Source organism: Microtus ochrogaster, chromosome 17, assembly GCF_000317375.1.
Source record: "Microtus ochrogaster isolate Prairie Vole_2 chromosome 17, MicOch1.0, whole genome shotgun sequence".
In the NCBI taxonomy this organism is placed as follows: Eukaryota; Metazoa; Chordata; class Mammalia; order Rodentia; family Cricetidae; genus Microtus; species Microtus ochrogaster.
The window spans coordinates 10,614,607-10,630,928 of NC_022019.1; the positions used below are offsets into that span (position 1 = coordinate 10,614,607).

Here is a 16,322-nt window from a genome sequence, read left to right on the forward strand (position 1 = left end):
CATTGCCCATGATAACTTTCTGGAGAAGGCCACAACTATGTGACCATCAGTGCATCATCCCAAAATAGGGGTCCTTCTGTCCACGGCTGAAAGACCGACTATGATTGAGCCTGTTTCCAAACCCTTCCCCCTCCACTGTTCTCCACAGGACTTCCTCATGGAAACCTTCATCATGTTTAAGGATCTGATTGGGAAGAATGTGTATGCCAAAGATTGGATGGTCATGAACATGACGCAGAGCAGGTGAGAGAGCCGTGGTCATTCTGAGGCATGTGACCTTGAATATGCTGGTCTGCTGTACATACGTCAAGTGCAGCCCTGCTTCAAACCTGGCACCTCTGAAAAGTGCCTTCCCCCTTCTCTGACCCCGATGTGTATGCTTGGAAAGTCCCTTTCTCTAGTCTACCAACTTCTCCCTGTTTGCTGTCTCTGCTTGCCTGGGTCAGTGTCCTCCTACTAAATCCCCATTGGCCATCGGCTCTGTATGCCCTCTCATTGGTCCATGTAAGCATCTCATCCTGATGGTCGAGCCTTTCCAGCCACATGCTATGTAAGTGTGTGACTTGTGCGCCAACCGAACTTCTCCTGGTTCCTTAATGTGTTCCCTGTCCCACACCTCTGCTTCTGCCCGCCATGCCTTCTCCACTGTCTCTGGACGTCAACCACTCTTCCGTTCACAGGGCCCCTCTGAAACATCATCTCCCCTGGAGACCTCTGTCCCCAGCTGTCACTGCTGTAGAGGCTGTGGGACCTGGGAGAGTGGAGCCTATTCAGACAGTTTATGCTCTGAAGGTTGAGAAAGGTCACATGGGTGATATTCTCAATAATTCAAACTGTGTGTCATCACAGAGACAAACCACATGTTTTTTCCGTAGAGGCGTATAAAGGAGGGTTTAAACATGTGGTTGAATAGCAGCAGCAAGCAACCCTGAGTGCTCCGAAGCGGACTCACTCTTACCCACTATACCTGGGAGGAGCTCAAAACCGCATCCCAGGGATAATTCCATGTTTTGAAGGAACTGAGCTCACAAGACCCTTGTCTTGTTTTCTTGGAGTGTTCTCTCAGTTACTCAGAATTCTCCCGCACAACTCCGTTCCGGGACCACATTCCAATACCCAGCCTTTCACCAATGTCTGTCGACCTTTCTTCTGGTTTCCTGTATCTCTTTGGAACTCTATCATGTAATTCTTTTTCATGTTCTCTCTTGGAACGCAACTAGCTGTCTCACGAAGGGTACCACTACTGTGCTGCAATCTTCTTAGACCAGGACTTAGGTTTTGAGCACGGCACCTTGGTCTGTACCTTAGAATTGCTACCTAGCAACAGAGGCTTGTCAAATAGACATGAAATGAACTGAATACATATATATATATATACATATATTATATATACATGTATAATATTTCATTATAATATATGATAGCTTTAGAATGTTGCTAATGAGCCCACAAGCCAAATCACTGTAAGCATTGTCATTTCTCCATAAACCTGATAGAAAGTCCCTTCCTAATTAGATAGAAGATTCAAAAAATTTTCATGAGAATGTTGACATGTACAGGTAAGTGTCACAGCGGAATGCAGACCACCTGCTCTGGTGCACATCCTCGGTTAACTGGCCCTGTGACCCCCCCAAGCTCTTACAAGCCTCCAGAGAGACCAAGTTTATATCCTTCCTTCTGGCCTCTAAAGACACTGTGAGGTTCTATTGACTTTCCCAGCCGAGCCCAGGAGTTTCGGTCCTGCGTCCAGAGTAGGTAGGGAAGCATCTCCAGAGGCACAGCACTGCCCTCCTCATCTGGCCTTTCCTCCCCAGGGTTTTCCTCCGTGCCATCAATCAGTTTGCTGAAGTTCTCACCAAGAGCTTCATGGACCAGGCAAGCTTCGAGCTTCAGGTAAGCATCCACCCATCTGGAAGGCCTTTGATCACAGCAAAAGGCCGTGCCAGCAGAAAAGGTGGCATTTCAGGTTTTATCACTGTCCAAAAGGGTTTTCAGGGGCCTGCCAATCTCCTAAAGCACACATTCCAATATAGAGTTCCCCAGGCACAGTAAAATGGTTTGGTTTTCATTGCACAAAAGTAACACAAAGAAAAAACAATGTGAGCAGTACTGTCATAGAAAGTATATCTAAATGAAAATACAAATACAGTGCCCTCTCTGATCTCAGAGGCTCAGTCCAAGAACACCAGTGGAAGCCTGACTCTTCAATGCTAAGCCTGTCGTGACTGTGTTCCTATGCATGCAGACCTATGGCATGTTTAATTTGGCAATTGTATGAGGTTAACACCAACAATGAACAGTGAAATAGAATAATTGCAGCATGACACTGGGAGTTAATGTGAGTGAGAGTTTGGTGAAATGCTGGTGGTTTCAGACCATAGTAGACCAGAGGTCCTGAAACTTCAGGAAACGAAACTACGGATAAGTCTCATCGTGGGGGCTGTTCTCATCCTCGGCCTTCGTGGTTAAGCTTTCGTGCTGATTCTGTCCACGTAGGCATGAATGTGCAAATCAGCAATTTCATAAGCACACGGTCACTATTATATGAATACCTGCAAAACAGTCTGAGTGGGTGGTGCACACTTTTAACTTCAGCACTCAGGAAGCAGAGGCCAGCATGGTCTAATAGTGAGTTCCAGGACAGTGAGGACTGTAAGGAGACCCTATTGCAAATACAAACCCAGGTTTCTGGTAGCTTCATCTTCATTAGTCCTTCTTATGACAAATAGAAGGATATTTGGGTATGCACCCAGCAAAATATCAGTTCCTGGTGAAGGTACTTCAGGGCCCCAGCTTTTGAGGGGATTTAATTTCAGAGAACATTTTCTTGGTGATGTACCTTTCTTGTCATGTGCTTTTTGCTTTTATCTTGACCTTTAAGCTAGAGCTTTATAACCAGAGGGGGATGTATAAGCGCAAGCGCGCACGCACACACACACACACCCCATGTATGTACATATATAAATCAAAGTAGAAATGAGCCCATTAACTCTTTAATGATCTGTTCATCTACTTTCTTTACTTTTTCCACAATCTAAGACTTTTTTTCCAATGATATTAAACATTTTCATAATTTTTTAACTGCTGAATATGTTTCATTACACTGCTGTCCTGTAATATGGTAACTAAATTCTTCTTAGGAACATTCAGATTGTTCCTTTTTGTTGTTGTTGTTGTTGTTGTTGTTGTTACATTGAATAGCTGTGAGGGCCTTCTTTGGCTGAAATGTTTTCGACTGGCCACAGTTACTTTGTCAGGAAAAAAAAATCAGGAAAGTATTTACTGGTTCAAAAGTCTGGCAGAACTGGAGGGCTTTTGATACATAGTGCCAGGCCACCTGCTATAAATAGGTACGCTTCTTGGCAGTACTTCTCCTGTGCCCCCAGGGCAAAGAAAAATGTAAAGTTTGGATTGTTTATTTTAAGGGTAATATTAAGCCTCAAAACTTTTAGCGGTGAGTAATTGAAACCCCAGAAGGAACACGAAGTCCTGTGGGTTTTACTTGGGTGTTTCACAATGTGACTCTCCCACACGTGGGTGTTTTATCTGGATCCTCACTGGTGTGATTTTCTCCTTTGCCCTGCCCACTTGATGCCTCCTGGAAAGCTCTGGAACAATTACTTCCATTTGGCTGTAGCTTTTCTCACCCATGAGTCCCTCCAGCTTGAAACCTTCTCAGAAGCCAAACACAACAAAATTGTTAAAAAGTAAGTGTCCTTTAAAGGTTGGATGACAGTGGGGAAGGTGGTTCCTCTGTTTATGTTCAACAATATTATGTTGTCATAGAAATTACAGGGGTTGTTGATGATGTGGGTTTTATGTGTTATCACTGACCTGACCTGACATTCCTCCGGATTCGTTCTGTTTTTATTAATGCATCTCCATGGCCTCCTCAGCCATCCCATGCTAATTGATGGAGCCTGTGCCTGGGGAGGTGCCCTTGCCTGGGATCTCCTGCCACCTACTGTCAGTTTACCGAAATTGCAGGCACAGTGCCTCTTGACTTTGCAGAGAAGAAATACGATCTAAAACTATCCTCTAGCTTGATGGATTGGAATTCAAAATGGAGTTATATTCAGGAATGACAAGAAGTTACACATTTCATGGCATTCCCTCAGGTCTGTTTCAGCATTCATCTAGAGCCTGGAAGCTCAAAGGCTGTCATCCATAAGCAGTCTGAATTTATTACTTACAGACTTTGAATTTTAGCTCTGTTTCCACTAGCTGTGATGGTGGGAAGCTAGGCAAATTACTTAACATTCCTCAGCCTGTGGTTTCTCTCTACCAAGATGGGTAACTAAGGATTAAGATTTGGAGACTCATTTTAAAGATACGGCCTGTTTTGTAGGTTTCCCTAATGGGTAAGTAATAGGAGATGCTTACTTTTAAGGAGGCTCCTTTGATCTTTCTCATGCATCTAAAACATCTTTGGTAGCAATAGGACCTCTTTAAAGAAGGATTTGTATTGGATTAAGCAGCTACAAATGAAGATAATTGATTACAAATCAGAAACACACTTAGAGGGGTAAGCAGGGAAAGGGAGGAAGAGGGGAGAGAGAAACAGAGACAGAGAGAGCCAAGGGATGGTGGGGAGCTGGGCATGGTGGTACCAGTCTGTAATCCCAATACTCAGAGAGGGTAGATAAGGGGATCAGGGGCTCAGGACTAGCCTTGGTAACATAGCAAACTTGAGTAACCCGAGACTGTTTTTAAAATACGATCTAGTTAGGATTGAGTCCGGTTTTTATCAAAGGAAAATAGGCTGTGAATGTAACCCATGTAAAAATATGTGTGCATATCAGCAGAAATAAAATTTGAGAATTAAAACCAATCATATCATAGTTAGACAGGTGTGATTTGGGGTCTTTCTTCATGTATGTTTTTTGTAGAAATCAACCTACCATGTCCTTATAAATAGACAAGACGTAGATATTCTTTGTTGACTTTAGGTATCAGATTTTGTTTACGTAAGCTTACCTGATATTAATAATGAAATTAGGCTAAGCATTTCTATTCAAATAGAATTGAAAGAGAATTTAAAATAGGATTGAAAATAAAATCCTGGCTTCTGAAGATATTTCCAGTTAGGAACTTGAAGAAAATAATGTCTAGGAGATCCCAGGCATGAGGGGAATTACATAGTTGTAGGACTAGTTGTGGCCTGTACTAATTTCCCAGAAGCGTTTGCAATATCTACCTTTTAAGAGCTGGCCATTACAGAGGATCTTGTTAGATAGCCCAGGCTGGCCTAAAAATCCTCCATCCTCCTGCCTCAGTCTCTCCAGTGGTGAGCCTATAGGTGCACACTGCCACAACCACAAAACTTTCTCTGTGTTACCTTGTCCCTGCTGAGAATTTAAAGTCTAGACCTGGCCACAGGAGATCGATGACGAGCATTCTGTGAGGTCATACCTTAGCCAAGACGTAGTACACAACGCAGCCTGCTGGTTGGCCGTCAGTCATGGCGCCGCCTCTATCTCAGACCTCGTTTATACGCTTACTTTGTCTCTGCTATGTGGAGACCAGGGCCCCTTTCGCTCTTCGTCACTGGGCAGTCAGCTGACAATGTCTTCTCAGTTCTCTTTTGGCATTTGTGTTTGGTCCCTCCTGTTCCAGAAGACCCCTCATCCTCCATGTCGCTCAGTTCTCTGTTGGAGCTTGTCCGGGTGCTGACCTTAGCTCTTACAGAGCCCCAACCTTACCTGTGACCCAGAGAGATGGGGACTAGCCTATTTTTTTACTCCTTTTACACTAGTAAACTCAACACCCACCACTCAAACAGGCCAAAATACCTGGTGGAAAACGGCACCTTACATAATGTCTACAGACATTTCTCTTGTCTTAATTTTCAATTAATTGCTATAAAATATATTTATATAACATTTTTGTTGCCTTAGGTATTTTCCTTCTATTTTTTAACTTATAGTCAAAGAATTTCTCTCTCTCTCTCTCTCTCTCTCTCTCTCTCTCTCTCTCTCTCTCTCTCTCTCTCTCTCACACACACACACACACACACAATGCATTTTAATCAAATCCACCCCCATTCTCTCCCTTCCAATTCCTCCTATGTACCCCCACAATACACTTTTCTCATACAACTTTATGGGCTTTTTTTAAAAACCTTCAGAGCCCACTTAGTACTTTGTATGTGGGTGGGTGTAGGGCCATCTACTGGGCAATGGTTGTCATCCTACTGAGGATGAAGTTCCTGAATAAAACTGACACACTCTCTCCCCAAGCAGCCATCAGCTTCCACAAGCCCTTCAGCTAGGGTGGGGACTTGGTGGTGATCCCCTCCGGCTGTCCCTGATAGCATTTGGACTGGATTAACTTTGTGCATGTCCCATGGACACAGTCACAGTGCCTGTGAGTTCATGTGTCAACGGCCTTGTCACACCTGCCGAACGTTCTTCCACAGTAGCTGTCCCCTGACTTTTCTTTGTGGTGCTGGGAATCTAACACAAGGCCTTGCGCATGATCAGCAAATGTTCTGCCATTGAGCATCTTCCCCAGTCTTTCATATTAGCTATTCTGAGTCATCTAAGAGATCGTTTGAAGTGGGGGGAAGCTGTGTGTTACTTACGTGCAAAATCCCTAAGCCAATGGTTCTCAACTTATGGGTCATGACCCCTTTGGGGGGTCAACCAACCCTTTCACAGGGGTTACATACCAGATAACCTACTTATGAAATATTTACATTAAAGTTTATAACAGTAAAAAAGTGACAGTTATGAGGTAGCAATGAAAATAATTTTTTGGTTGGGGGGTCACCACAATGACGAAACTGTATTAAAGGGGTGCAGCATTAGGAAGGTTGAGAACCACTGCCCTGAGCCATTCTATATAAGGGACTTGAATATATTTGGGGGTCTGGGGAGCTTAGAGCCAGCCCCTGTGATGCCAAGGGGTGACTGTATTACATGCTGCTCAGATCCACTGCAAATCCTTTTCTTACAATCTTCTTCCTAGATATGGGGACATGAGGAAGGAAATTGGCTTTAGGATCCGGGACATGTGGTATAATCTGGGTGAGTGTCTGACCTTGAACAGGCCCTTCCATGAAGTCTTTATTTTTCACTTTTTGTTATAAAGTTTTTTTCAGTATAGGTTGCATTAAAAATACACCCCCATAATGAATTCTTATTTTAATTTATATAACCCTGGGATTTATATGTGTGTATGTACAAAAGTAGACTTGTGGATTCCAGACTCTTGCCTGGGACATTGACTATGAGCCCTCTGTCACCATGTCATCCACACACACATACAGAACAGCGGTCTGCCATCGTCCCTTGATTGACATGGTGTGTCTATCCATCGTCCCTTGATTGACATGGTGTGTCCACATGAACGTTCTCTTCTGGGACCCGTGGAGGAAGATTGTTAAGGCGGGACTTCCAATGATGCTGTTTTCTAATATCCGCATTTACTTTCATCTCAGGGCCTCACAAAATCAAATTCATCCCATCCATGGTGGGTCCCATTCTGGAAGTCACTCTGACCCCTGAAGTGGAGCTCCGGAAAGCCACCATCCCCATTTTCTTCGATATGATGCAGTGTGAGTTCAATTTGAGCGGCAACGGCAACTTCCATATGGTAAGAAGCGTCAGCCCCTGGCCTTAGTACTGTGGAAAAGTTAATTCACTTTTGACTTACCGTCTCTAAATGGAGAGGCAGCAGTTTGAATGAAAAATGCATTGTAAAACTTACTTTTTAATATTTCATTGTGTAAAAGACTTAGATGTATGGTCGGGTCCTCTGGACCAGAGGCTGGAAAAAGTCTCTGCAATCCGTGTCTTTTTTAAGTCAGAACTGTCTCAAGAGGAAGAAAAGTTGGCCTAGTACATCTTATTCTTGTCTGCCATGCTACAGTCCAGGACTGAAGGTGTAACCTGTGGAAGCAGAGGGAAGGGTGCTGTGGTCCAGCTCCCATCCATCCCTGCTTGCCTTTGAGAACTTTAGTTTGTGGGAGCTTTCTCTAGACCTCCCTTTATTTGCCATAGACTGTATTAGTCAGGGTTCTCAAGAGGAACAGAACGGATATGCTGAATGCAGATTACAAGGCACATTTATGACATTAGCTTAAGCAGTACAGGTCTGGGTAGTCAAACGACTGTCTGCTCAGTGGAGAATCTGAGAGCCCATAGCTGATCAGCCCATGAGCCTGGATGTTTCAGCAGTCCTGATCTAGAGCTTAATGCCTAGAGGATTTCTGGTGAACCTCTTGGGTCTTCAGTCCAAGTTGGAAAGCCTAGGACACTATGCCCCATTTACAGTAGAAATGGTTGGTGTCAGTGGTGGCAGCGATAGGGTAGATGCATTCACCAGGAGGAGCAGCAGCAGGCAGAGGGTGCATCTTTTTACATTCACCTGCCCACTCTTGCGGAGAGTCTTCCTCTCTTCTACCTTTGCAGACCTACGCAAAGGCTTTTCCCTTGATGATCCTAGGTAGAGCCAAGTTAACAACAAGTTAAGCCAAGCTTCCCATCTGCAACATCTACAAACCAATTATCACTGAAAGGAAGATTTCTGTAGCTATGAAGCTGAGCAAAAATAATCCTATCACCAAGCCTCAGTCATGAAACAAAAATCAGATCGATACCCAGAGTAGTGATGTATACCTGTCCTTTTAGCTCTTAGGAGTCTGAGCAGGAGGATTGCCACGAGTTTCCAGCCAAATAGAACTGCATAACAAAACCCTGTGTTGAGTACAAAGGGGACAGTGGTTATGAATTTCTCTTATATGCATAGCAGTAACATAAAATAACTTTTCAGGTGTGTTTACATATAAAGCCAAGGACTGATATGCTAACCAGCTTTGGGATGTTTTGATAAGGCATGGTGCACTATCTGAGTGGGATAACCTCCATCTACTTTGGAAACAATTGGAAATTGGAAAGGGGTTGAGCCAGATCTAGAAGGACTGGCCACTGCCTACCATGCATTCTTGAAGATCTGACATTCTCATGTGAAATCCTGTCTTTCAGTTTGAGAATGAGCTGATCACAAAGCTGGACCAGGAGGTGGAAGGTGGCCGAGGAGACGAACAATACAAGGTTCTTCTGGAGAAGCTGTGAGTATCTCAGGGCAGCACCTTAAGCCGGCAGACAGAGCTTCTGCTGCCCGCCTAGCGGCCAGTGGGAAGGCTCAGCATCGCCCCATCAACAAGTGGTCCTCGGGGGTGTGGACGGAATCCACATGGCTGATGGTGTTTCTCCACTGTGAGTTCGTGGCTGATGGTGTTTCTCCACTGTGAGTTCGTGGCTGATGGTGTTTCTCCACTGTGAGTTCATGCTTGTGTTTTCCAACCAGCCTGACCCGGGAGAACACAGAAGGTGGGCGAGAGGAGGAGACACACGCAGCAGTGGCCTCCTGCCCAGTGTCTTAATTATGAACTTTAGCAAAAGTGGGGCACCTCTAACTGTGGCTTCAAAGCAGCCATTTCAAGGATGTCAAGGTTGATTGTATACTTCAGAATACCTCACAGCCCATCAAAGAACTCTGAGAACGGAGCAGTTGTCTCTCAGCCAGCTTGGTCTGCACTCCATGAGGATGCCATTTCTTCCTGAGCCCATTCTGTCCCTTTATCTGCTGCCTCCTCTACCTAGTCTCTACCCACTCAACCTTTTAATGCTGTACACAGGGGTGTGTACTGTGGCTAAAGTCTTTGGATCATGGGACTCATAAGATTAAGCACAAATCCTCTTTTTACCACATTCTCCGATCTTGTCTGAGCCCATGAGTCCATCCTGACAGATAGAACCAACCTCCCCAGGCCATCCCTGTCTGTAAGAGTAGTATCTACTTTTTAGTCTTATCCTTAGAAGTAAGTGAGGCAGTGCATCAACATGGGGTTCCTTGCAGAGCTCACACTTTTAAACGTTTGAATGCAGGTGGGCAACGTGGCTCAGCCAGGGAAGGAACTTGACAGCCTAAACTTGAACCCTAAGACCCATGTGGGAGAAGAGAATCAAATCCTGAGATTGTCCTCTGACCTCCACACATCCCATGACATGTACCTACGTATACACATACACAGAAATGTTTCTTTGTCTGTTTTTTAAAGGTGAGCTGCAATTATTATTGTCTAACCATCCCATTCTGCAGGTAGCTATGCACATTGGCTTCTCATGTTCTACAAACTTTAATACCCAGCCATCTCTGTTGCCCTCTGCGTCTCCTCTATGTCATTTGGTTATTCTCCTATTCTTGGCAGTTTGGGACCAGTCTGAGTATGAACATAAGGACCACCAACTTTTATCTTTTCTCTTAAAGACTCCCTGAGAAGGACCCAGCACACAACACATGGTAGTGGAACAAGATAGGGGAATTGCCTTCATTTTAAAGAACTGGATGTCTCTATTCTGTTTGTGGACAGAATAAAATAATCTTTCTATCCTTTTTCCATGAGATCTCTTCACCTCTATCCTTCCTAGCATATATAGCCTTTAAAATTCTGGATTTGTTTAGAAGTTATGCACAGACAGAAACAGACAGATTTTGGGGATAATTGAGCATGGTAGCACCTGCCTTTAATCCCAGCACCCTGGAGGCAGAGGCGAGAGAGTTTCTGTGAGTTCAAAGTCAGCCTGGTCTACATGGTGAGTTCCAGGACATCCAAGACTGCATAGTGTGAATCTGGCTTTATAAAAATAAAACATAATCTGAGCTATATCTCAGCAGTAGAACATTTGCTCCCTACCACACACATACTCACAATGTACAGATGATAAAATATTCATTTAAAAAAATCTACCACTAATCTTCATGAGCAAATTCACATTGTTTCTTTTGTTCATTCTGAATCATTAGCTCAGAAAAGCATGACTGTACCAATTCCAGCTTCCTGAAATACTCCTAGAATCTGGCATAATTATTTTTAAGATTTATTTTAAGATGTGTGTGTGGGGGGGGTAGGTATATGTTTATGAGTACAGGTGCCCTCAAAAGAGGGCATCAGGTCCTCCAGAGCTAGAGTTGCAGGTGGTTGTGAGCTGCCCAGCGTGGGTGCTGGGAACCAAACCCAGGTCCTCTGAGTGTCCTCTTAACCACTGAGCCATCTCTCCAGTCCCTAGTCTGGACTGATTCTTTAGATTCTGTTTCCTTTTCTGAATTTTCTCTTAGTTACCCAAGAAGCCCTAAAACTTGGTTCTCTATGACCCCCAAAAGGGAGGATCTGAATTGTAGCCCCGGTCTGCCTGCTCACTGTAGAGCTTTTCTGTCTGAAGATGGTTTTATGTGGTGTCACCCATCCAAACGGCTACCGAGTTCTTCTGGGCTGAGCTTTAACTTGGGCTTTTCAGGCTGCCTGTCCAATGCCAGGCCCTAGAGAGAACAAAGACGTAGGACAGTGTTCTTCTACAGCTGAGTTAGAACCGCGAGAGCATGTGAACATTTGTAGGCAAGGGTCCTCATTTCCGCAGTGTCCACTAGAGGAACTGTTGTTAACAGAGGACACTGTGGGCTGGGATTCTAAATAATGGTGGGAATTGATTGTATCCCCAAGAAAGAGTAAAACTTGGGAAAATAGTAGATTCGATCCGGGCCCTGTTAAAAGTCCTAGGGCACTCTGGGTTCTACAGAAAATACTTATAAGTCTATAGCAGTGTTTCTAGATCTGGGGGTCACGGGCTCTTTCTCAGAGGTCACCTAAGACCATCATAAAACACAAATATTTACATTGTAATTCATAACAGTATTGTGAAATTACAGTTATGAGGCATCAATGAAATAATTTTATGACTGGGGGGTCCCCACAGCATGAAAAACTGTATTATAAAGGGTTGCAGCATCAGGAAGGTTGAGAGCCACTGGTCTAGAGTTTCCTGCTGCTAGAACTTGATTGAGACCCACAGACGGTACCAAAAGTAACAAGGCGAACTGTGGAAATGATCTCTTCCCCACTCCAGACTCTTGGAGCATTGCCGGAAACATAAATACCTCTCGAGCTCCGGGGAGGTCTTTGCTCTCCTGGTTAGCAGCCTCTTGGAGAACTTGCTGGACTACAGAACCATCATCATGCATGACGAGAGTAAGGAGAACCGCATGAGCTGTACCGTAAATGTTCTGGTAAGGGCCTGCTCCCTGGGCTGGCCAGTGGGCACAGCTAAGCCACCCCTATTCCAGCCACTCGGCTCCAAGTTGATAGCACAGATGTCCAGGCATCCTGGGGCATCTTAATAGGGCCCATGCCCTCGTGAGTCAGACTCGCAGTAGGCACAGACCCTTCCGGAATTTGGAAAGGGCGTGGAAAGTGCAACCTTGACCCTCCAGCCTTTCCCACACACCATCTCAGCCTGGCTCTTTATTTTAATTCACACGCGCATGCTTTCCTACTGCGATGTAGCACACAGAGACCTCTGCCATGAAATGTGAGTCTGTGCCATTCTGCTGACAGTCAGACTCCAGTCTTCCCCTTGCCTGGGACTACAGACCTCGAAGGTTTAGGTTGCCATGCATTCCCGTGCTTAATATAAACCAAGCACAATACACCCCCCCAGTCCCTGAGAAATAAGCATTCCAGGTGACTTCAGGGTAATTCAAGCTCTGCTGTTCCCATTTCTTGTATTTCTCAGAAGCGTGGTCTTTTTTCTTAATTATTTATTCTTCTCTCATATTGTAAATCCTGACAGCAGCTTCCCCTCCCTCCACTCCTCCTCCTCTCTTCTTCCCCAGATCCACTTACTCTCCCCCGACCCATCTCCCCCAGAAACGAGCAGGCCTCCCAGGGACATCAGCTGAACATGGCACAAGATACGATAATACCAGGCATACACTCTCACATCAAGGCTAGGTGAGGCAATCCAGTAGAAGGAAAAGGGTCCTAAAAGCAGGCAAAAGAGTCAGAAGTACCCCACTTGCAGAGGACATACTAATGCAGACCCATATTAGACTCCATGATAACTGCTGAGTCTCTGTGGGCCCCTGTGAGCCCTGCTTAGTTGATTCTGTGGGCTGTACTCTCTCGGGGTCCTGGACACCTTTGGCTCCCACAATTCCTTCTCCCTCTCCTCCATGGGGTTCCCCCGGCTTTTAGGGGGAGACCTCCAACCTGGGCTCTCTCTGTCTCTCTGCCTAAAGTTTGGCTGTCTTTGCATCTGCTCCCATCAGCTGCCAGAGGCAGCCTCTCTGATGACAACTGAACTAGGCACTGATATTGGAGTATAGCACAACATCATTAGGAATCATTTCACTGATTTTTTTTTCCAGTCGTGTTAGGTTCTACCTTGGGTCTCTGGGTATCCAGCCTGTGGTTCTTAGTCATCCATGCAGTGCCAAGCAAGCATGGGCTCCCTCTCCTGGTATGGGCTTCAAACCAATCATTGGTTGGCCACGTCCCCAAGTTTTGGGCCACCGTTGCCCCAGTACATCTTGTAGGCAGGACAGATTGTAAAGCAAAGGTTTTGTGGCTGGGTTGGTATCCTGGCAACCTTGCCTGGTTACAGAAGATGGCTGGTTCAGCCTCTCTGTCCTCCGTTACTAGGAGTCCTCACTGGGGTCACCCTCATAGAATCCAGGGAGTTGCCACTGCACTTGGTTTTCACATCACCCCCGAGGTACCCTCCAATTCCAGTCATCTCCTCCTCCTTATACTCTCTTCCTCCATCTCTCCCCACTCACGTTACCCCTTCTGTTCCCATCCCCACCTGTCCCCAGTCCACCCACAGATTCCACTCTGTTCCCCCTTCCCAGGGAGGTACATGAAGCACGGTCTTAATTTCTCCACTTCTTTGTATTTCATCACTTGCTATGCTTGTAGAAGAGATTCTTAAAGGAACTAATGATGTCTCTTTGGAAAGAGACAGCATTGAGAAGCAGCAGTCCAGGTAGAGATTGTTTCATGGTTTAGAGTGTGCTCTGCTTTTCCAGAGACAAAAGTTTGGTCCCCTTCACTCAGATGGCTCCAACTCCAGATGGTCTGATGCCCCCTTCTGGCCTCTGAAGGCAACTACACTTACTTGCAGGCACACTCTCTTGAAGTTACAAATAAAAGCAGCTGTTATGCTTTGGCTGTTTTTGTGTCAAGTTCATCGGCAGCCTTTAATTCATGCTGGTATTTTGTGACTTTTTTTTATTTCAGAATTTTTATAAAGAAAAGAAGCGAGAGGACATATACATAAGGTGAGTGAGGGAAACGCCTTGGTTTTGCTAGTTCTGTCATGGGTTTGTGGTATGTTTTAAACCAGGAAATACTGCCCCAGCAGCACTGTTGCTGTTAATAGACTCCTACAAATACAGGATGTGCGCAGTCCGCCTCAGAGAGTGAGCTCTCAAGACAGAGCCCCAGCAAGTACAGTTTCAGGGAGTGCGCAGTAAAGTCCCATCAGCATCCGAGGAGGGATAGGAGGGACTCCAGGGGACAGGAAGAAGTAATCCACAGTGGCCTTTGGTTTCAGAGCTGTGAGTCTCTGATCCTGAAACCAACTTGTTCTCGGAAGAATTTCCAGAGCTTTCCATCACCTCCCAAAGAGGACCAAGACCTAAAAATAAATAAATACCAACAAAATTATAATAATAATAAAATTAAGAAGACCAAATAGAGAGAATAGGAGAACCACAGGGCAGGAAGTGGTACCATGGGCTAGAGAAATACAAGGTGACAGAGTCTATTGCCTAAGGGAAGGGAATTGTTGCTGTTAGACGCAGAGGTCAGTGTGCAGGCTGGGACCTCGGGAATGCCAGCCCACCTCCCTGGTGACAAAAGGCCTCTTCTCTCCCCTCTTACCAGGTACTTGTACAAGCTTCGAGATTTGCACAGAGACTGTGAGAACTACACAGAAGCTGCCTACACGCTTCTCTTGCACGCTGAGCTTCTGCAGGTAAATGGGTCCTATGCGGAAGATCCATGTTGTATGTCATGCGTTCAGTCCCTCGGGACTAAATTCTGTGAACTTTGTGATTTGGGTAGGAAACAACCTTATTTGAGGGCTGTAGTTTATCTAAGAATGTGTGCTTGCCTTCTGGATAAACAGGGTCGCTTTCAGATCAGGACTGGGAAAATAATCATTTGTTGTTTAATGCGCCTTAGGAAGCAGGGTACAACCGAGAGGCCTCCGGTGATTGCCATTCTAATTAAATACACGTTGATGATGTATAAAGAGATTAGTTAAGCTATAGAGATGACTTATAAATGAGGACAGCCCCTGGGAGAAGTACTTTCCCGTTTATCCTCTCTCCAAATCAAAGTATACTGAGGCTCTATATAAATACCTCCGATTGTCCCAAATCCCAAGCAGTCGTTTCAAGGCCTCTCCTCCTTTAAGCTTTGGATTTCTACATAAGTATCAATCTTTGAATGGGTCATAACTCAAATTTAACATGCCAAAACCACAAACCTTTGTTTCCACCCTTGTTCCTCCTCTTCTCTTTCTGGCCACCCCGACTGCCTGGTATCTTAGGCGATAACCTTGGAGTCACATTCCAGTCTTCTCTTTAGGTCACGGACTCCTACACTCTCCATGAACAGAGTGTGTAGCCCTGCAGTCTAGAACATAGCCTTTATCTTCTATTTAAAAAAGAAGACGAGGAAAACTCCCTTGGCACCATCCAGGTTCAGGCCCCTGGCCTCTCTACCCAAGGCACAGTAGTGTCTCTCCATAGACCTTCTGCTTCCGTTCTTATACCCAACAGTTCATTTTCTCCTAGAGTTTTATTTGATTTGACTCTAAAATGATACTCATGTGTCATTCTCACCAGCTAAACACAGGAGTTTCCTGCCTCCGTTTCCCAAGGAAATCCACAGCCCATGTTTAAGGTTGGGACCGACACTAAAGGGTTTTCTTCTGCCTGTGTGAGGTTAGCTGTCCCTGGATATCACCAGAGAATGGTCCCCAGTGGCAAGCCCTGTAGGTCTTTTTATTCATGTTGCCCAGAAAGTTAAACCCTCAAGTTAGTCATGATGGTACATGCCTATAATTCCAGCACACAGAAAGCAGAGGCAGGCAGGGATAACGAATTCAGGGCCAGCCTTTATTTCATAGGATGAGTCTATCTCAGAAAATGAAAAAGCGAAAGAAAAGGAAATTAAATTGTCCTATCCTGGTGTAAGGTATGAAGTGTGGATCAGCTTTTATTTCCAGCAGAGATGTTATTTGTCGAATATTCTGAATTTTATTCACTGGCATAAGATCGCAGCTTTATCTCGGTGGCGGAGGAGGTCTCATTGTAGGATCTCCTTGCGTGCAGGCCTCCCTCTGTTCACGTGCTGGTGCTACATTGTTGGTATGATTAATTCCTTACAGTGTTATCGTCTGGCGTAGTTACTCCCCATTGCTCCCGCCCCTAGGGTTGCCTCCTGCTCCTTTGTGTTTTTCCATCTGGGC

At 45.1% G+C, this 16,322-nt stretch overlaps 1 protein-coding gene across 1 annotated transcript in view; it reads left to right on the forward strand.

The window, feature by feature from the left end:
* The window catches only part of Dock5 (dedicator of cytokinesis 5), a 178,797-nt gene that overhangs the window by 136,595 nt on the left and 25,880 nt on the right, over positions 1-16,322 (forward strand). The window contains exons 29-37 of the mRNA XM_026783227.1: positions 149-243; positions 1,815-1,893; positions 3,607-3,707; positions 6,970-7,028; positions 7,442-7,596; positions 8,988-9,073; positions 11,910-12,069; positions 14,081-14,121; positions 14,729-14,819. Coding sequence (XP_026639028.1) covers positions 149-243; positions 1,815-1,893; positions 3,607-3,707; positions 6,970-7,028; positions 7,442-7,596; positions 8,988-9,073; positions 11,910-12,069; positions 14,081-14,121; positions 14,729-14,819 — 867 coding nt within the window. The remainder of the gene's footprint in view (positions 1-148; positions 244-1,814; positions 1,894-3,606; positions 3,708-6,969; positions 7,029-7,441; positions 7,597-8,987; positions 9,074-11,909; positions 12,070-14,080; positions 14,122-14,728; positions 14,820-16,322) is intronic.